The sequence below is a fragment of the Chiloscyllium plagiosum genome, unplaced genomic scaffold (assembly GCF_037043375.1).
Source record: "Chiloscyllium plagiosum isolate Xiang-an unplaced genomic scaffold, Cpla_swu_hap1 HiC_scaffold_7, whole genome shotgun sequence".
NCBI lineage: Eukaryota > Metazoa > Chordata > Chondrichthyes > Orectolobiformes > Hemiscylliidae > Chiloscyllium > Chiloscyllium plagiosum.
In genome coordinates this window covers 118,231,214-118,248,724 of record NW_028270145.1, presented here as the reverse complement: position 1 = coordinate 118,248,724, position 17,511 = coordinate 118,231,214, and the positions used below count along the sequence as shown (strand labels likewise).

General features: G+C 52.9%; 1 protein-coding gene across 2 annotated transcripts in view; it reads left to right on the top strand.

The window, feature by feature from the left end:
- The window catches only part of LOC148149685 (SPRY domain-containing protein 3-like), a 1,210,740-nt gene that overhangs the window by 917,168 nt on the left and 276,061 nt on the right, over nt 1-17,511 (top strand). For both annotated transcript variants that reach the window (XM_087988635.1, XM_087988636.1), the window contains exon 8: nt 11,507-11,564. In XM_087988635.1, the coding sequence (XP_087844761.1) occupies nt 11,507-11,564 (58 nt within the window). The remainder of the gene's footprint in view (nt 1-11,506; nt 11,565-17,511) is intronic.

The window sequence follows — 17,511 nt, the reverse complement described above, 5'->3', positions numbered from 1 at the left end:
AGCTCAAACACACACTGACCCTCACTGGGGTACAGTCCCACACACACTGACTCTCACTGGGGTACAGTCCCACACACACTGACTCTTACTGGGGTACAGTCACGCACACACAGACTCTCACTGGGGTACAATCCCACACAGACTGACTCTCACTGGGGTACAGTCCCACACACACTGACTCTCACTGGGGTACAGTCCCTCACACACTGACCCTCACTGGGGTACATTCCCACACACACTGACTCTCACTGGGGTACAGTCCCTCACACACTGATCCTCACTGGTGTACAGTCCCCCCCACACTCAGACTCTCACTGGGGTACAGTCCCAAACACACTGACTCTCACTGGGGTGCAGTCCCACACACACTGACCCTCACTGGGGTACAGTCCCCCCCACACACAGACTCTCACTGGGGTACAGTCCCACACACACTGATTCTCCCTGAGGTACACTCCCACACACACAGACTCTCACTGGGGTACACTCCCACACACACTGACTCTCACTGGGGTATAGTCCCCCCCACACACAGACTCTCACTGGGGTACAGTCCCACACACACTGATTCTCACTGAGGTACACTCCCACACACACTGACTCTCACTGGGGTACAGTCCCACACACACTGACTCTCACTGGGGTACAGTCCCACACACACTGACTCTCACTGGGGTACAGTCCCACACACACTGACTCTCACTGGGGTACAGTCCCACACACACTGACTCTCACTGGGGTACAGTCCCACACACACTGACTCTCACTGGGGTACACTCCCACACGCACTGACTCTCACTGGGGTACACTCCCACACACACTGACCCTCACTGGGGTACAGTCCCACACACACTGACCCTCACTGGGGTACACCCCCACACACACTGACCTTCACTGGGGTACAGTCCCACACACACTGACTCTCACTGGGGTACATTCCCTCACACACAGACCCTCACTGGGGTACAGCTCAAACACACACTGATCCTCACTGGGGTACAGTCCCACACACACTGACTCTCACTGGGGTACACTCCCACACACACTGACTCTCACTGGGGTACACTCCCACACGCACTGACCCTCACTGGGGTACACTCCCACACACACTGACCCTCACTGGGGTACAGTCCCACACACACTGACCCTCACTGGGGTACACCCCCACACACACTGACCTTCACTGGGGTACACCCCCACACACACTGACCTTCACTGGGGTACATTCCCACACACACTGACTCTCACTGGGGTACAGTCCCTCACACACTGATCCTCACTGGGGTACAGTCCCCCCCACACTCAGACTCTCACTGGGGTACAGTCCCAAACACACTGACTCTCACTGGGGTGCAGTCCCACACACACTGACCCTCACTGGGGTACAGTCCCCCCCACACACAGACTCTCACTGGGGTACAGTCGCACACACACTGATTCTCACTGAGGTACACTCCCACACACACAGACTCTCACTGGGGTACACTCCCACACACACTGACTCTCACTGGGGTATAGTCCCCCCCACACACAGACTCTCACTGGGGTACAGTCCCACACACACTGATTCTCACTGAGGTACACTCCCACACACACTGACTCTCACTGGGGTACAGTCCCACACACACTGACTCTCACTGAGATACACTCCCACACACACTGACTCTCACTGGGGTACAGTCCCACACACACTGACTCTCACTGGGGTACACTCCCACACACACTGACTCTCACTCGGGTACAGTCCCACACACACTGACTCTCACTGGGGTACAGTCCCACACACACTGACTCTCACTGGGGTACACTCCCACACGCACTGACTCTCACTGGGGTACACTCCCACACACACTGACCCTCACTGGTGTACAGTCCCACACACACTGACTCTCACTGGGGTACACTCCCACACACACTGACCCTCACTGGGGTACACTCCCACACACACTGACCCTCACTGGGGTACACCCCCACACACACTGACCTTCACTGGGGTACAGTCCCACACACACTGACTCTCACTGGGGTACATTCCCTCACACACAGACCCTCACTGGGGTACAGCTCAAACACACACTGACCCTCACTGGGGTACAGTCCCACACACACTGACTCTCACTGGGGTACAGTCCCACACACACTGACTCTTACTGGGGTACACTCCCACATACCCAGACTCTCACTGGGGTACACTCCCACACACACTGACTCTCACTGGGTACAGTCCTACACACACCGACTCTCACTGGGGTACACTCTCACACACACTAACTCTCACTGGGGTACAGTCCCACACACACTGACTCTCACTGGGGTACACTCCCACACGCACTGACCCTCACTGGGGTACACTCCCACACACACTGACCCTCACTGGGGTACAGTCCCACACACACTGACCCTCACTGGTGTACACCCCCACACACACTGACCTTCACTGGGGTACAGTCCCACACACACTGACTCTCACTGGGGTACATTCCCCGACACACAGACCCTCACTGGGGTACAGCTCAAACACACACTGACCCTCACTGGGGTACAGTCCCACACACACTGACTCTCACTGGGGTACAGTCCCACACACACTGACTCTTACTGGGGTACAGTCACGCACACACAGACTCTCACTGGGGTACAATCCCACACAGACTGACTCTCACTGGGGTACAGTCCCACACACACTGACTCTCACTGGGGTACAGTCCCTCACACACTGACCCTCACTGGGGTACATTCCCACACACACTGACTCTCACTGGGGTACAGTCCCTCACACACTGATCCTCACTGGTGTACAGTCCCCCCCACACTCAGACTCTCACTGGGGTACAGTCCCAAACACACTGACTCTCACTGGGGTGCAGTCCCACACACACTGACCCTCACTGGGGTACAGTCCCCCCCACACACAGACTCTCACTGGGGTACAGTCCCACACACACTGATTCTCACTGAGGTACACTCCCACACACACAGACTCTCACTGGGGTACACTCCCACACACACTGACTCTCACTGGGGTATAGTCCCCCCCACACACAGACTCTCACTGGGGTACAGTCCCACACACACTGATTCTCACTGAGGTACACTCCCACACACACTGACTCTCACTGGGGTACAGTCCCACACACACTGACTCTCACTGGGGTACAGTCCCACACACACTGACTCTCACTGGGGTACAGTCCCACACACACTGACTCTCACTGGGGTACTGTCCCACACACACTGACTCTCACTGGGGTACACTCCCACACGCACTGACTCTCACTGGGGTACACTCCCACACACACTGACCCTCACTGGGGTACAGTCCCACACACACTGACCCTCACTGGGGTACACCCCCACACACACTGACCTTCACTGGGGTACAGTCCCACACACACTGACTCTCACTGGGGTACATTCCCTCACACACAGACCCTCACTGGGGTACAGCTCAAACACACACTGATCCTCACTGGGGTACAGTCCCACACACACTGATTCTCACTGGGGTACAGTCCCACACACACTGACTCTTACTGGGGTACCCTCCCACATACCCAGACTCTCACTGGGGTACACTCCCACACACACTGACTCTCACTGGGGTACACTCCCACACGCACGGACCCTCACTGGGGTACACTCCCACACACACTGACCCTCACTGGGGTACAGTCCCACACACACTGACCCTCACTGGGGTACACCCCCACACACACTGACCTTCACTGGAGTACAGTCCCACACACACTGACTCTCACTGGGGTACAGCTCAAACACACACTGACCCTCACTGGGGTACACTCCCACACACACTGACTCTCACTGGGGTACACTCCCACACACACTGACTCTCACTGGGGTACACTCCCACACACACTGACCCTCACTGGGGTACACTCCCACACACACTGACCCTCACTGGGGTACACTCCCACACGCACTGACCCTCACTGGGGTACACTCCCACACACACTGACCCTCACTGGGGTACAGTCCCACACACACTGACCCTCACTGGGGTACACCCCCACACACACTGACCTTCACTGGGGTACTGTCCCACACACACTGACTCTCACTGGGGTACATTCCCTCACACACAGACCCTCACTGTGGTACAGCTCAAACACACACTGACCCTCACTGGGGTACAGTCCCACACACACTGACTCTCACTGGGGTACAGTCCCACACACACTGACTCTTACTGGGGTACACTCCCACACACCCAGACTCTCACTGGGGTACACTCCCACACACACTGACTCTCACTGGGTACAGTCCTACACACACCGACTCTCACTGGGGTACACTCTCACACACACTAACTCTGACTGGGGTACTGTCCCACACACACTGACTCTCACTGGGGTACACTCCCACACGCACTGACCCTCACTGGGGTACACTCCCACACACACTGACCCTCACTGGGGTACAGTCCCACACACACTGACCCTCACTGGGGTACACCCCCACACACACTGACCTTCACTGGGGTACAGTCCCACACACACTGACTCTCACTGGGGTACATTCCCCGACACACAGACCCTCACTGGGGTACAGCTCAAACACACACTGACCCTCACTGGGGTACAGTCCCACACACACTGACTTTTACTGGGGTACAGTCGCGCACACACAGACTCTCACTGGGGTACAATCCCACACAGACTGACTCTCACTGGGGTACAGTCCCACACACACTGACTCTCACTGGGGTACAGTCCCTCACACACTGACCCTCACTGGGGTACATTCCCACACACACTGACTCTCACTGGTGTACAGTCCCTCACACACTGATCCTCACTGGTGTACAGTCCCCCCCACACTCAGACTCTCACTGGGGTACAGTCCCCCCCACACACAGACTTCCACTGGGGTACAGTCCGACACACACTGATTCTCACTGAGGTACACTCCCACACACACAGACTCTCACTGGGGTACACTCCCACACACACTGACTCTCACTGGGGTACAGTCCCCCCCCACACACAGACTCTCACTGGGGTACAGTCCCACACACACTGATTCTCACTGAGGTACACTCCCACACACACTGACTCTCACTGGGGTACAGTCCCACACACACTGACTCTCACTGGGGTACAGTCCCACACACACTGACTCTCGCTGGGGTACACTCCCACACACACTGACTCTCACTGGGGTACACTCCCACACACACTGACTCTCACTGGGGTACAGTCCCACACACACTGACTCTCACTGGGGTACAGTCCCCCACACACTGACTCTCACTGAGGTACAGTCCCACACACACTGACTCTCACTGGGGTACACTCCCACACGCACTGACTCTCACTGGGGTACACTCCCACACACACTGACCCTCACTGGGGTACAGTCCCACACACACTGACCCTCACTGGGGTACACCCCCACACACACTGACCTTCACTGGGGTACAGTCCCACACACACTGACTCTCACTGGGGTACATTCCCCGACACACAGACCCTCACTGGGGTACAGCTCAAACACACACTGACCCTCACTGGGGTACAGTCCCACACAACTGACTCTCACTGGGGTACAGTCCCACACACACTGACTCTTACTGGGGTACAGTCGCGCACACACAGACTCTCACTGGGGTACAATCCCACACAGACTGACTCTCACTGGGGTACAGTCCCACACACACTGACTCTCACTGGGGTACAGTCCCTCACACACTGACCCTCACTGGGGTACATTCCCACACACACTGACTCTCACTGGGGTACAGTCCCTCACACACTGATCCTCACTGGTGTACAGTCCCCCCCACACTCAGACTCTCACTGGGGTACAGTCCCAAACACACTGACTCTCACTGGGGTACAGTCCCACACACACTGACCCTCACTGGGGTACATTCCCCCCCACACACCGACTCTCACTGGGGTACAGTCCCACACACACTGACTCTCACTGGGGTACAGTCCCACACACACTGACTCTCACTGGGGTACAGTCCCACACACACTGACTCTCACTGGGGTACACTCCCACACACACTGACTCTCACTGGGGTACAGTCCCACACACACTGACTCTCACTGGGGTACAGTCCCACACACACTGACTCTCACTGGGGTACACTCCCACACACACTGACTCTCACTGGGGTACACTCCCACACACACTGACTCTCACTGAGGTACAGTCCCACACACACTGACTCTCACTGGGGTACAGTCCCACACACACTGACTCTCACTGGGGTACACTCCCACACACACTGACTCTCACTGGGGTACAGTCCCACACACACTGACTCTCACTGGGGTACACTCCCACACACACTGACTCTCACTGTGGTACACTCCCACACACACTGACTCTCACTGGGGTACAGTCCCACACACACTGACTCTCACTGGGGTACAGTCCCACACACACTGACTCTCACTGGGGTACACTCCCACACACACTGACTCTCACTGGAGTACAGTCCCACACACACTGACTCTCACTGGGGTACAGTCCCACACACACTGACTCTTACTGGGGTACACTCCCACACACACTGACTCTCACTGGGGTACACTCCCACACACACTGACTCTCACTGGGGTACAGTCCCACACACACTGACTCTCACTGGGGTACAGTCCCACACACACTGACTCTTACTGGGGTACACTCCCACACACACTGACTCTCACTGGGGTACACTCCCACACACACTGACTCTCACTGAGGTACAGTCCCACACACACTGACTCTCACTTGGGTACAGTCCCACACACACTGACTCTCACTGGGGTACACTCCCACACACACTGACTCTCACTGGGGTACAGTCCCACACACACTGACTCTCACTGGGGTACAGAGTCCCACATGCAGTGACTCCCACTGGGGGCAGGGTTGAGTGGATGTAGTCTGTGTTGTAGGTGCTTATCGTGATGAGGTTATGACCGATATTGATCATGATAATTTTTATCCAGACTTCCCGATGAGCCTTTACATGAGCCATTCTCTGAAACATGAGTCAGTGGAGTGACCATATTTAAATGAGATGACCTTGTGACCTGACATGGAGGCTGGCTTGTTTTCGGGGTCCCTGCTGTCTGATCGCCCTTTCACCTCTTTACCCAAACACAATGTCATCCATATCCCAGGTCCCTCAGTAATGATTAAGCAAACAGTCTTTCTCCATCACAGCTTGGACAGTGCCTTTACACTGGAATTCTTACATAGTGCAGCCTTCACCAATGTCCACTCACATCACCCCAAGCAATACTACCTCATCCTCTCACTATCCTCGATCATCCTCGTGACCTTTACAGAAACTCCTCAGGACAGCACGGGGTGGGTGAGAGAGTAAGGCTTCTTCTACACCGTCCCCATCTAATCTTGCCAGGGACAGGGACAGCACAGGGTGGGTGAGCGTGTAAAGATCCACCTACACTATTCATATGGTGAGCACGGTGAGGCAGCACCAATCTGAGCCCAGGATCACCGGCTCAGGGCCAGGGACATACTGGCAAGTCTGAGATACAGTCAGCTTAGGGTAAGGGAGGGAGGGAGTGAGGGAGTGAGGTTTCTGGATGTCCAGCCTGGTGCTGTTCCTGAGTTGGGGGCATGTCCCTGAGGAGAAAGTGAGGTCTGCAGATGCTGGAGATCATAGTTGAAACTTTATTGCTGGAACAGCACAGCAGGTCAGGCAGCATCCAGGGAACAGGAGATTCGACGTTTCGGGCACAGGCCCTTCTTCAGGAATGAGAGGAATGTCCCTGAGCCCACTGAGAGCTTGCTATAGGGGAGTTCCTGGGAAAGACCGAGGGTCAGCATTGAGGGGTAGAGTGTCCTGTCAGTGGATCGGAGATGAGCTAGGAGGATTCCCAGAGGCTGATTCATGTTGGATCCCAATATCCAATCTGCAGTTGTAACAGCTTTCTTTGCAGCATCCTTGAATATGGGGGAGGTCCCAGAGAACTGGAGAATTGCTAATGTACCTTTGACTAAGGGAGGTAACAGGGATATTCCCGTTAATTACAGACCAGTGAGCCTGATGTCAGAGGTAGGGAAGCTACTGGAGAAGATATTGAGGGAGAGGATATATTCCCATTTGGAAGAAAATTGATTTATCAGTGATTGACAGCAAGGTTTTGTGCAGGGAAGGTCATGTTTTACACAACATGAAGATGATAGAATCCCTACAGTGTGGAAACAGGCCCTTCAGGCCAACCAGTCCACATCAGCCCTCCGAAGAGTAACCCTCCCAGTCCCATTCCCCCTCCCTTATATTTACCCTTCACTATTGCACCTAACCTTCACATCCCTAAACACTACGGGCAATTTAGCACAGCTGATTCATCTAACCTGCACATCTTTGGACTGTGGGAGGAAACCGGAGGAAACTCACTCAGACACAGGGAGAATGTGCAAACTCCACACAGACAGTCACCCGAGGTGGGAATCGAATCTGGGTTCCTGGCTCTGTGAGGCTGCAGTGCTAACTCCTGAGCCACCGCGCCACTCCTTACAAACCTAATAGAATTATTTGAAGAGGTGAAAAAGTTGATTGATGAGGGAAGGGATGTAGATGTCATATACATGGACTTTAATAAGACTTTTGATAAGGTTCCCCTTGGTCGGCTGATGGAGAAAGTGAAGTCGTACCGGGTCCAAGATGTACTAGCTAGATGGATCGAGAACTGGCTGGGCAGCAGGAGACAGAGAGGAGTAGTGGAAAGGAGCTTCTCAAAATGGAGAGCTGTGACCAGTGGTGTTCCACAGGGACCCGTGCTGGGACCACTGCTGTTTGTGATATACAAAAATGATCTGGAGGAAGGTGTAGATTGCCTCATTTGCAAGTTTGTAGATGACACTAAGACTGGAGGAGTAACAGATAGTGATGGGGATTGGCAGAATACAGCAGAATATAGATAGATTGGAGACATGGGCAGAGAAATGGCAGATGGAGTTCAATCCAGGCAAATGCGAGGTGATGCATTTTGGGACGATCCAATTCCAGAGCAAACTATACAGTAAATGGAAAAGCCCTGGGGAAAATTGATGAACAGAGAGACCTGGGTGCTCAGGTCCATTGTTCCCTGAAGGTGACAACACAGGTCAGTAAAGTGGTCAAGAAGGTATATGGCATGCTTTCCTTCATCGGACGGGGTATTGAGTACAAGAGTTGGCAGGTCAAGTTACAGTTGTATAGGACTTTGGTTCGGCCACATTTGGAATACTGCGTACAGTTCTGGTCACCACATTACCAAAAGGATGTGGATGCTTTGGAGAGGATGCAGAGGAGGTTCACCAGGATGTTGCCTGGTATGGAGGGTGCTGACTATGAGGAGAGGTTGAGTAGGTTAGGATTATTTTCATTAGAAAGACAGAGGTTGAGGGGGACCTGATTGAGGTCTACAAAATCATGAGAGGTTTTGACAGGGTGGATAGCAAGAAGCTTTATCCCCCCAGACTCATGAGTTCAAAGTGAGAGGGGAAAGTTTAAGGGAGATAGAAGAAAGAACAAATAAAATTTACAGCCCAGGAACAGGCCCTTCGGCCCTCCAAGCCTGAGCCGATCCAAGCCTGAGCTATACGGGGAAAGTTCTCACACAGAGAGTGGTGGGTGTCTGGAATGTGTTGCCGGGGGGACAATAGCGTCATTTAAGATGTATCTAGACAGATATATGAATGGGCAGGGAGCAGGGGGATACAGGTCCTTAGAAAATAGGCGACAGGTTTAGATCGAGGATCTGGATCAGTACAGGCTGGGGAGGGCCGAATGGCCTGTTCCTGTGCTGTAATGTTCTTTGTTCTTTGTCCCTGGCTGTGGGAACTGTGGTGGTGCCCATTGCGTTTCCCCCGATATGTTGGTGTCCCACATGGAGATCCTTTGGAGCAGCTGGCTGGACTGAGCAGTGAGCTGCTGGGATTCCCATGCCCTTGGGCTGTGTGATTGGAAGCTGCATAGTAATGAGATGGGGTGGAGAGATCATTTATAATTTCGAATTCCCCATTCATCAGGAACTCACCGTTGGCCAGTCCGAATCTCACCTCCACACCCTCACCGTAGGGAAACGATGCAGCGAGTTCCTCCTGTCGTCGGGATAGGTCTCACCACAGTCACCCCCATTCTGTCACATCGTTCAGGCCCCAGTGTGTTGAATCTTCCACAAAGATAATGTTCACCACAAGAATGAGATAAAGGAAGGAAATTGAGATGGCACTCTGACAGTGTGGACAATATATTGGCAAGTAAATTCAAGGAAATCTCAGAAGTTATTTCCAAAAACCCCAAGTGGAAATGGGCAGTGAAGACCATGAGATGTAGGAGCAGGAGTAGGCCATTCAGCCCATCGAGTCTGCTCTGCCATTCACTGAGGTCATGGCTGATCTGATCACCCTCAACCCCACTCTGCTGCCTTTCCCCCTAACCCTCCATTCCCTTCCTGATTAAATAACTGTCTCCCTCAGCCTTGAATATCCTGAATGCCCCAGCCTCAACAGCTCTCTGTGGGAAAGAATTCCACAGATTCACTCCCTTGTGAGAGAGGAAATCCCTCCCCATATCTGTCTTCTTACTCTGAGATGATGTCCCTCTGGCCCTAGACTCTTCCACACGGGGAAACAGCCTCTCCACATCTCCCATTCCAAGGCCCCTCAGAATCTTGCATGTTTCAATAAGGTCACCTCTCATTTTTCTAACCTCCATTGAGTAGGGGCCCAACCAACTCACCCTCTCCTCATAAGACAGTCCCTCCATTCCAGGGATCAGCCGAGTGAACCTTCTCTGGGCTGCCCCCAATGGCAGTCTGTCTTTCCTTAGATAAGGTGGGCCCCAAACCTCTTCTTAGTATTCCAGCTGGGGTCTGACCAGTACTGACAATATTTAAAAAAACCTCCTTACCTTTACCCTCCATTCCATTTGGAATAAGGGCCAGCATTCCTTATTACTCACTGAATATGAATATGAGATTTTTGTGATTCGTGGACCGGATCTCCTAAACCCCTCAGTGCTGTAACGTTCTGCGGTCTTGCTCGATTTCGGACTCGGGCTGACGGAAGACCAGGGGGTGAGCGAGAAGGTGTGGTCAATCATCTGGATGAAGATTGTGTGGTACTGCAGCAGGAAGGATGGTGGTGGTGTTGGTGTTCAGGAAGGAGACCGTGGCTGATTGGGTTGGACATCGATTGTGACAGGGAAAACATTGCGGGAGTGTTCAGCAGCCCTGCTAACCCCCCCCCCCGCCCCAGATCTTGGGAAAATGGATCTCAGGCGGCTGGTGAAACAATGAAGGAAACAGCAGAGGCTCTGACCATCATTTTCCAATCTACACTGGGCTGAAGGGCTCCTTCTGTGCTGTCACGGTTACTACACGGTTACTACACGGTTACTACACGGTTACTACACGGTTACTACACTGCTTGAATCATTGAACAGAACTGTTTAAAAAAAGTTTGAAAACTTTGGACTAATTATTTTGAATTGTATTTTGATCAATTTTTGGGATCTTTTATTTTCCAGGATTACCCCAAGCAGCGACATCCAGGATGGAGCAAGGGTTCGGTGGCATATCATGCAGGTCAGGATCGGGTATAGTGAGCGGGTTTGGGCACAGGGAGAGTGTGCACCGTGTTGGCACACCATCACACACACTCGGACAGCCTGGCTTGTGTCTGTTTGTTCTTGCTGGTGCAACTGGATGATGTGAGCAGCTCCAACAACACCCAACAATCTCAACACCATCCAGGACAAAGCAGCCGCTTGATTGGCCCCACACCCACAAACACCCACCCCCTCCCCCACCCACACTCAGTAGCAGCAGTGTGTACCAGCTACAAGGTGCACTGCAGAAACTCACCAAAGACCCTCAGACAGCGCCTTCCAAACCCACACCCACTTCCATCGAGAAGGACAAGGGCAGCAGATACATGGGAACACCACCCCCTGCAAGTTCCCCTCCCAGCCCCTCACCATCCTGACTTGGAAATATATCGCCGTTCCTTCAGTGTCACTGGGTCAGAATCCTGGAATTCCCTCCCTAAGGGCATTGTGGGTCTACCCACAGCACATGGACTGCAGCGGTTCAAGAAGGCAGCTCACCCCCACCTTCTCAAGGGGCAACTAGGGACGGGTAATAAAGGCTGATATTGTTTTTATGAATTAGGGTTGATTTAGTGAAGTGGCGTGAGATTGTATACACACGTATACTCACTGTGACCGTCCTCCCTCCTCCACGTGGTATTTGCCAGGTGCTGAGTCCACCTGTTACATTCCCTGCCCTGACCCATGCCCCGTGATGGGGTACTGTGGGAAAGGTGCTCACTGACCCATGAGGTCTGTTGTGGACTTTCGCTGCCCTATGATTGGCAGCTGTTTGTCCCTCAACAATCAACAATGGTTTCAGGGTCATCGCTGGATTCTGAATTCCAGAGTCAAACTCCACCACCTGCCCTGGCCGGATTTGAAACCCTGTTCCCGGAACATTCCCTGGGTCTCTGGATTAGTAGTCTCGCAATAATGCCACAAAGCCATTGCCTCCCTCCCAAACGAAAATCTCTGCTGCCCTTGTCCTTCTCGATGGAAGTGGGTGTGGGTTTGGGAGGTGATGTCTGAGTGAGTTTCTGCAGAGCATCTTGTAGATGGTACACACTGCTGCTACTGAGCGTGGGTGGGGGAGGGAGTGGGTGTTTGTTAGAGTCTGTGAAGGTTCAGCCATTGACACTTTGGGATGTACAGTCTCTTACCAATTATTTTTTCATCTTCCATTTGGCGACATTTCCACACCCGAACCCTCCCTGGCTGATATCATAACCATGATGTGGAGGTGCTGGTGTTGGATTGGGATGGACAAGGTCAGACATCACATGACACCAGGTTATAGTCCGACATATTTATTAGAAATCACAAGCTTTCAGAGCGCTGCCCCTTCACACAGCTGTACGCTTCCGTCCATTTCACCCGACAAAGGGACAGCGTTCCAAAAGCTTGTGATTTCAAACCAACCGATCAGACTGTAGCCTGGTGTTGTGTGACTTCGGTACGACAACATAATCTGGGACAAAGATTGATACCAACAATGAATGGGAATTTCCAACCTCACTGGTGACGTTTCGAACAGATCCAGTCACAATCCCTATCTCAGAAACGGAAATTTCAATTCTGTAAAATGTAACCACAAACCTTCAGAGAAATATATCGCTCACAATCACTGACAAAACTCACATTCAAAATATCCAAAAACTAAACCTTCATCACCATCACTGCCCCTATCGAAGGGGCTCATTTGATGTCTCATGTTAATAGGAGCTTCCCCATCAATGGGTAACTTCCCCCAACACTGTCCCCATCAAACCCTCCGAGGACAGGGACAGCACGGGGTTACATACAGAGTAAAGCTCCCTCTACACTGTCCCCATCAAACACTCCCAGGACAGGGACAGCACGGGGTTAGATACAGAGTAAAGCTCCCTCTACACTGTCCCCATCAAACCCTCCCAGGACAGGGACAGCACGGGGTTAGATACAGAGTAAAGCTCCCTCTACACTGTCCCCATCAAACCCTCCCAGGACAGAGACAGCACGGGGTTAGATACAGAGTAAAGCTCCCTCTACACTGTCCCCATCAAACCCTCCCAGGACAGAGACAGCACGGGGTTAGATACAGAGTAAAGCTCCCTCTACACTGTCCCCATCAAACACTCCCAGGACAGGGACAGCACGGGGTTAGATACAGAGTAAAGCTCCCTCTACACTGTCCCCATCAAACACTCCCAGGACAGGGACAGCACAGGGTTAGATACAGAGTAAAGCTCCCTCTACACTGTCCCCATTAAACACTCCCAGGACAGGGACAGCACGGGGTTAGCTACAGAGTAAAGCTTCCTCTACACTGTCCCCATCAAACACTCCCAGGACAGGGAAAGCATGGGGTTAGCTGCAGAGTAAAGCTCCCTCTACACTGTCCCCATCAAACACTCCCAGGACAGGGAAAGCACGGGGTTAGATACAGAGTAAACCTTCCTCTACACTATCCCCCATCAAACGTGCCCAGGACAAGGACAGCACAGGGTTAGATACAGAGTAAAGCTCTCTCTACACTGTTCCCATCAAACACACTCAGGACAGGGACAGCACGGGGTTAGATACAGAGTAAACCTTCCTCTACACTGTCCCCCATCAAACATGCCCAGGACAGGGACAGCACAGGGTTAGATACAGAGTAAAGCTCCCTCTACACTGTCCCCATCAAACACTCCCAGTACAGGGACAGCCCGGGGTAGATACAGAGTAAAGCTCCCTCTACACTGTACCCATCAAACACACTCAGGACAGGGACAGCACGGGGTTAGATACAGAGTAAAGCTCCCTCTACACTGTCCCCATCAAACACTCCCAGGACAGGGACAGCACGGGGTTAGATACAGAGTAAAGCTCCCTCTACACTGTCCCCATCAAACACTCCCAGGACAGGGACAGCACGGGGTTAGATACAGAGTAAACCTTCCTCTACACTGTCCCCCATCAAACACTCCCAGGACAGGGACAGCCCGGGGTAGATACAGAGTAAAGCTCCCTCTACACTGTACCCATCAAACACACTCAGGACAGGGACAGCACGGGGTTAGATACAGAGTAAAGCTCCCTCTACACTGTCCCCATCAAACACTCCCAGGACAGGGACAGCACGGGGTTAGATACAGAGTAAACCTTCCTCTACACTGTCCCCCATCAAACACTCCCAGGACAGGGACAGCACGGGGTAGATACAGAGTAAAGCTCCCTCTACACTGTCCCCATCAAACACTCCCAGGACAGGGACAGCACAGGGTTAGATACAGAGTAAAGCTCCCTCTATACTGTCCCCATCAAACATTCCCAGGACAGGGACAGCACAGCGTTAGATACAGAGTAAAGCTCTCTCTACACTGTCCCCATCAAACACTCCCCAGGGACAGAGACAGCACAGGGGTAGAAACGGAGTAGAGCTCTCTCTACACTGACCCAATCAAGCACACACAGGACAGGGACAGCACGGGGTTAGATACAGAGTAAAGCTCCCTCTACACTGTCCCCATCAAACACTCCCAGGACAGGGACAGCACGGGGTTAGATCCAGAGTAAAGCTCTCTCTACACTGTCCCCATCGAACACTCCCAGGACAGGGACAGCACGGGGTTAGATACAGAGTAAAGCTCCCTCTACACTGTCCCCATCAAACCCTCCCAGGACAGGGACAGCACGGGGTTAGATACAGAGTAAAGCTCCCTCTACACTGACCCCATCAAACACACCCAGGACAGGGACAGCGCGGGGTTAGATACAGAGTAAAGCTCACTCTACACTGTCCCCACCAAACACTCCCAGGACAGGGACAGCACGGGGTTAGATACAGAGTAAAGCTCCCTCTACACTGTCCCCCCCATCAAACACTCCCAGGACAGGGACAGCACGGGGTTAGATACAGAGTAAAGCTCCCTCTACACTGTCCCCCCCATCAAACACTCCCAGGACAGGGACAGCACGGGGTTAGATACAGAGTAAAGCTGCCTCTACACTGTCCCCCCCATCAAACACTCCCAGGACAGGGACAGCACGGGGTTAGATACAAAGCTCCCTCTATGAATGTTGCAACTTGTAGCTGAGTGGACATGGAAGGAGAGTCAATGTTTGTGGGATATGCGGTGGTTGAGGCGTTGAGTTGGGCGCACGGTGAAATATGAATTGACTTCCCGCAATGCACTGAGCAGTTCTGGGCCGTGCCTGAGCTGCTGGGAACCGAATGGAAAGAGGCTGCAGTCCCTCCGGGTTTCTTGTTGGGATCCTTACCGCGTCTGCTGGTGTGTCTGAGACCGTGACCACAGTGAGTGTGATAAATCCCCATCTGATAATCCGCCAGGCCCAGCAGAACCAGCTGGTGGGGTTCACATGGGGCAGCTTGTGGGACTCTGTGATCAAGGAGGGGGGAGGGTACCAGCCTGGAGCCGAAATGTGGGCCATGCTGTCCACTGGAGGGGGCGGGGGGGAGCCCGGGGGGGGTATGCGTAATGGCAGGGACAGTGTTGGGCGCTGGGTACAATCCCTCCATCTGCTGTGGCTGCACTATAAGCACAGGCTGTGCAAAGGAATATTATGTTTCTGTTGACCAACTACATCCATTCCCCATGGTAACAAGTCTTCAGCAGAAGCCAAAATAAATAGGCAGCAAGTGTGGCCAAGAGGCTGTTTCTGTAAATCATGTCGATGAGCTGGAGAGAGCATTCGGTCTGAGTGCTGGGGTGCAGTGTGGAAACACAGCATTCAGGGAGGGCCCTGGGCAATGTTCACTTTGCCCCCTGGTCGCCCGATTACTGACAGCCGGACTGGGGAAGGGGGAGGGGGGCGCACAGGGGGAGGCTGCCAGGGAAATGGAAGTGAAGGAGGAAGGGCCTCAATTCTCCCCGCCCCTCAGCTTCACTCCCCCCTCCTCCTGCCCTGGGCCACAGCTGTCTCAACCATCCCACTCCAGGAGAGGAAATCTCCTTTAATCTCAGACCCCATGACGCACTGCACAGAGTCAAATTAAACCAAAGTCAATCCCAGGAGGGAGCTTATGTCACAGTGAATTGAGATCAGCAAGCATAGGGCGTCAGTGAAAGATCCTGTTACTGCAGCATCAGGACAAGGCCATTCTGCTCATCGTTTCTCTGCTCGCTCTTTGAAAGATGCATCGAGTCCCACACTGTCTGCTAATTCCCTTTGGAAAGTTTCTGAAATAACTGCAGAGAGACTAGTATCTCGTCATGAAGTCAGCCCTTATTAAGATGTGAATGGTCTGTTGCCTCTGACCAGCCAGTCCCCAGAGTGAGGTGACTGTCTGAATCCCCCTGGTTTATATCTGTCAGCCAGAGCTCCCTGATTGGCCCAGGTTAACAAACCCCAATCGGGGAACTCATATTCAATAAGATCCACTCGGTTCCATCTCCCATGGAATCAGTTTCCACTGCTCTATCAGGCACTGCATTCCTGATCAGAATGACCCACATGGGAAAACATTCTCCCTTCTTCACCACCAACACCAGGCCTTTGACCAATCCTGTCAGCTATCAGTTATTCACTCCAGGAAAATCCTGCTGGAATTGTGAACATCTCAATTAAAACTCCTCTTCATCTTCTCTGTTCCCAGTATCTCCAGTCTCTCCCCATTCACTGATGTCCCGATCCCCTGCTCCCATTCTGATAACTCTCCTCTGTCCTATCTCCAAAGGGGTCACCTCCTTCCTGCAGGGCAGGGCCAGGAAGCGAACAAGCCCCTCGTTCTCCCAGGCTGGCTGTGACCCACTCCTTTTTCTGTCCAACTGTTGTTCCCCCTCAGTCGGCTCTATCCCCACCTATCGTTTGCTCCTACTACCCCCTTCCACATAAAACCAACCTTTCCCTCACTACCATCAGCGTGTACCAGACCTGAAACATTAACTCTGCCTTCTCTCTCCTCAGGTGCTGAGCTTTTCCAGCAATCTCTGTTCTCGCGTCAGTTTTTCCAGCATCCA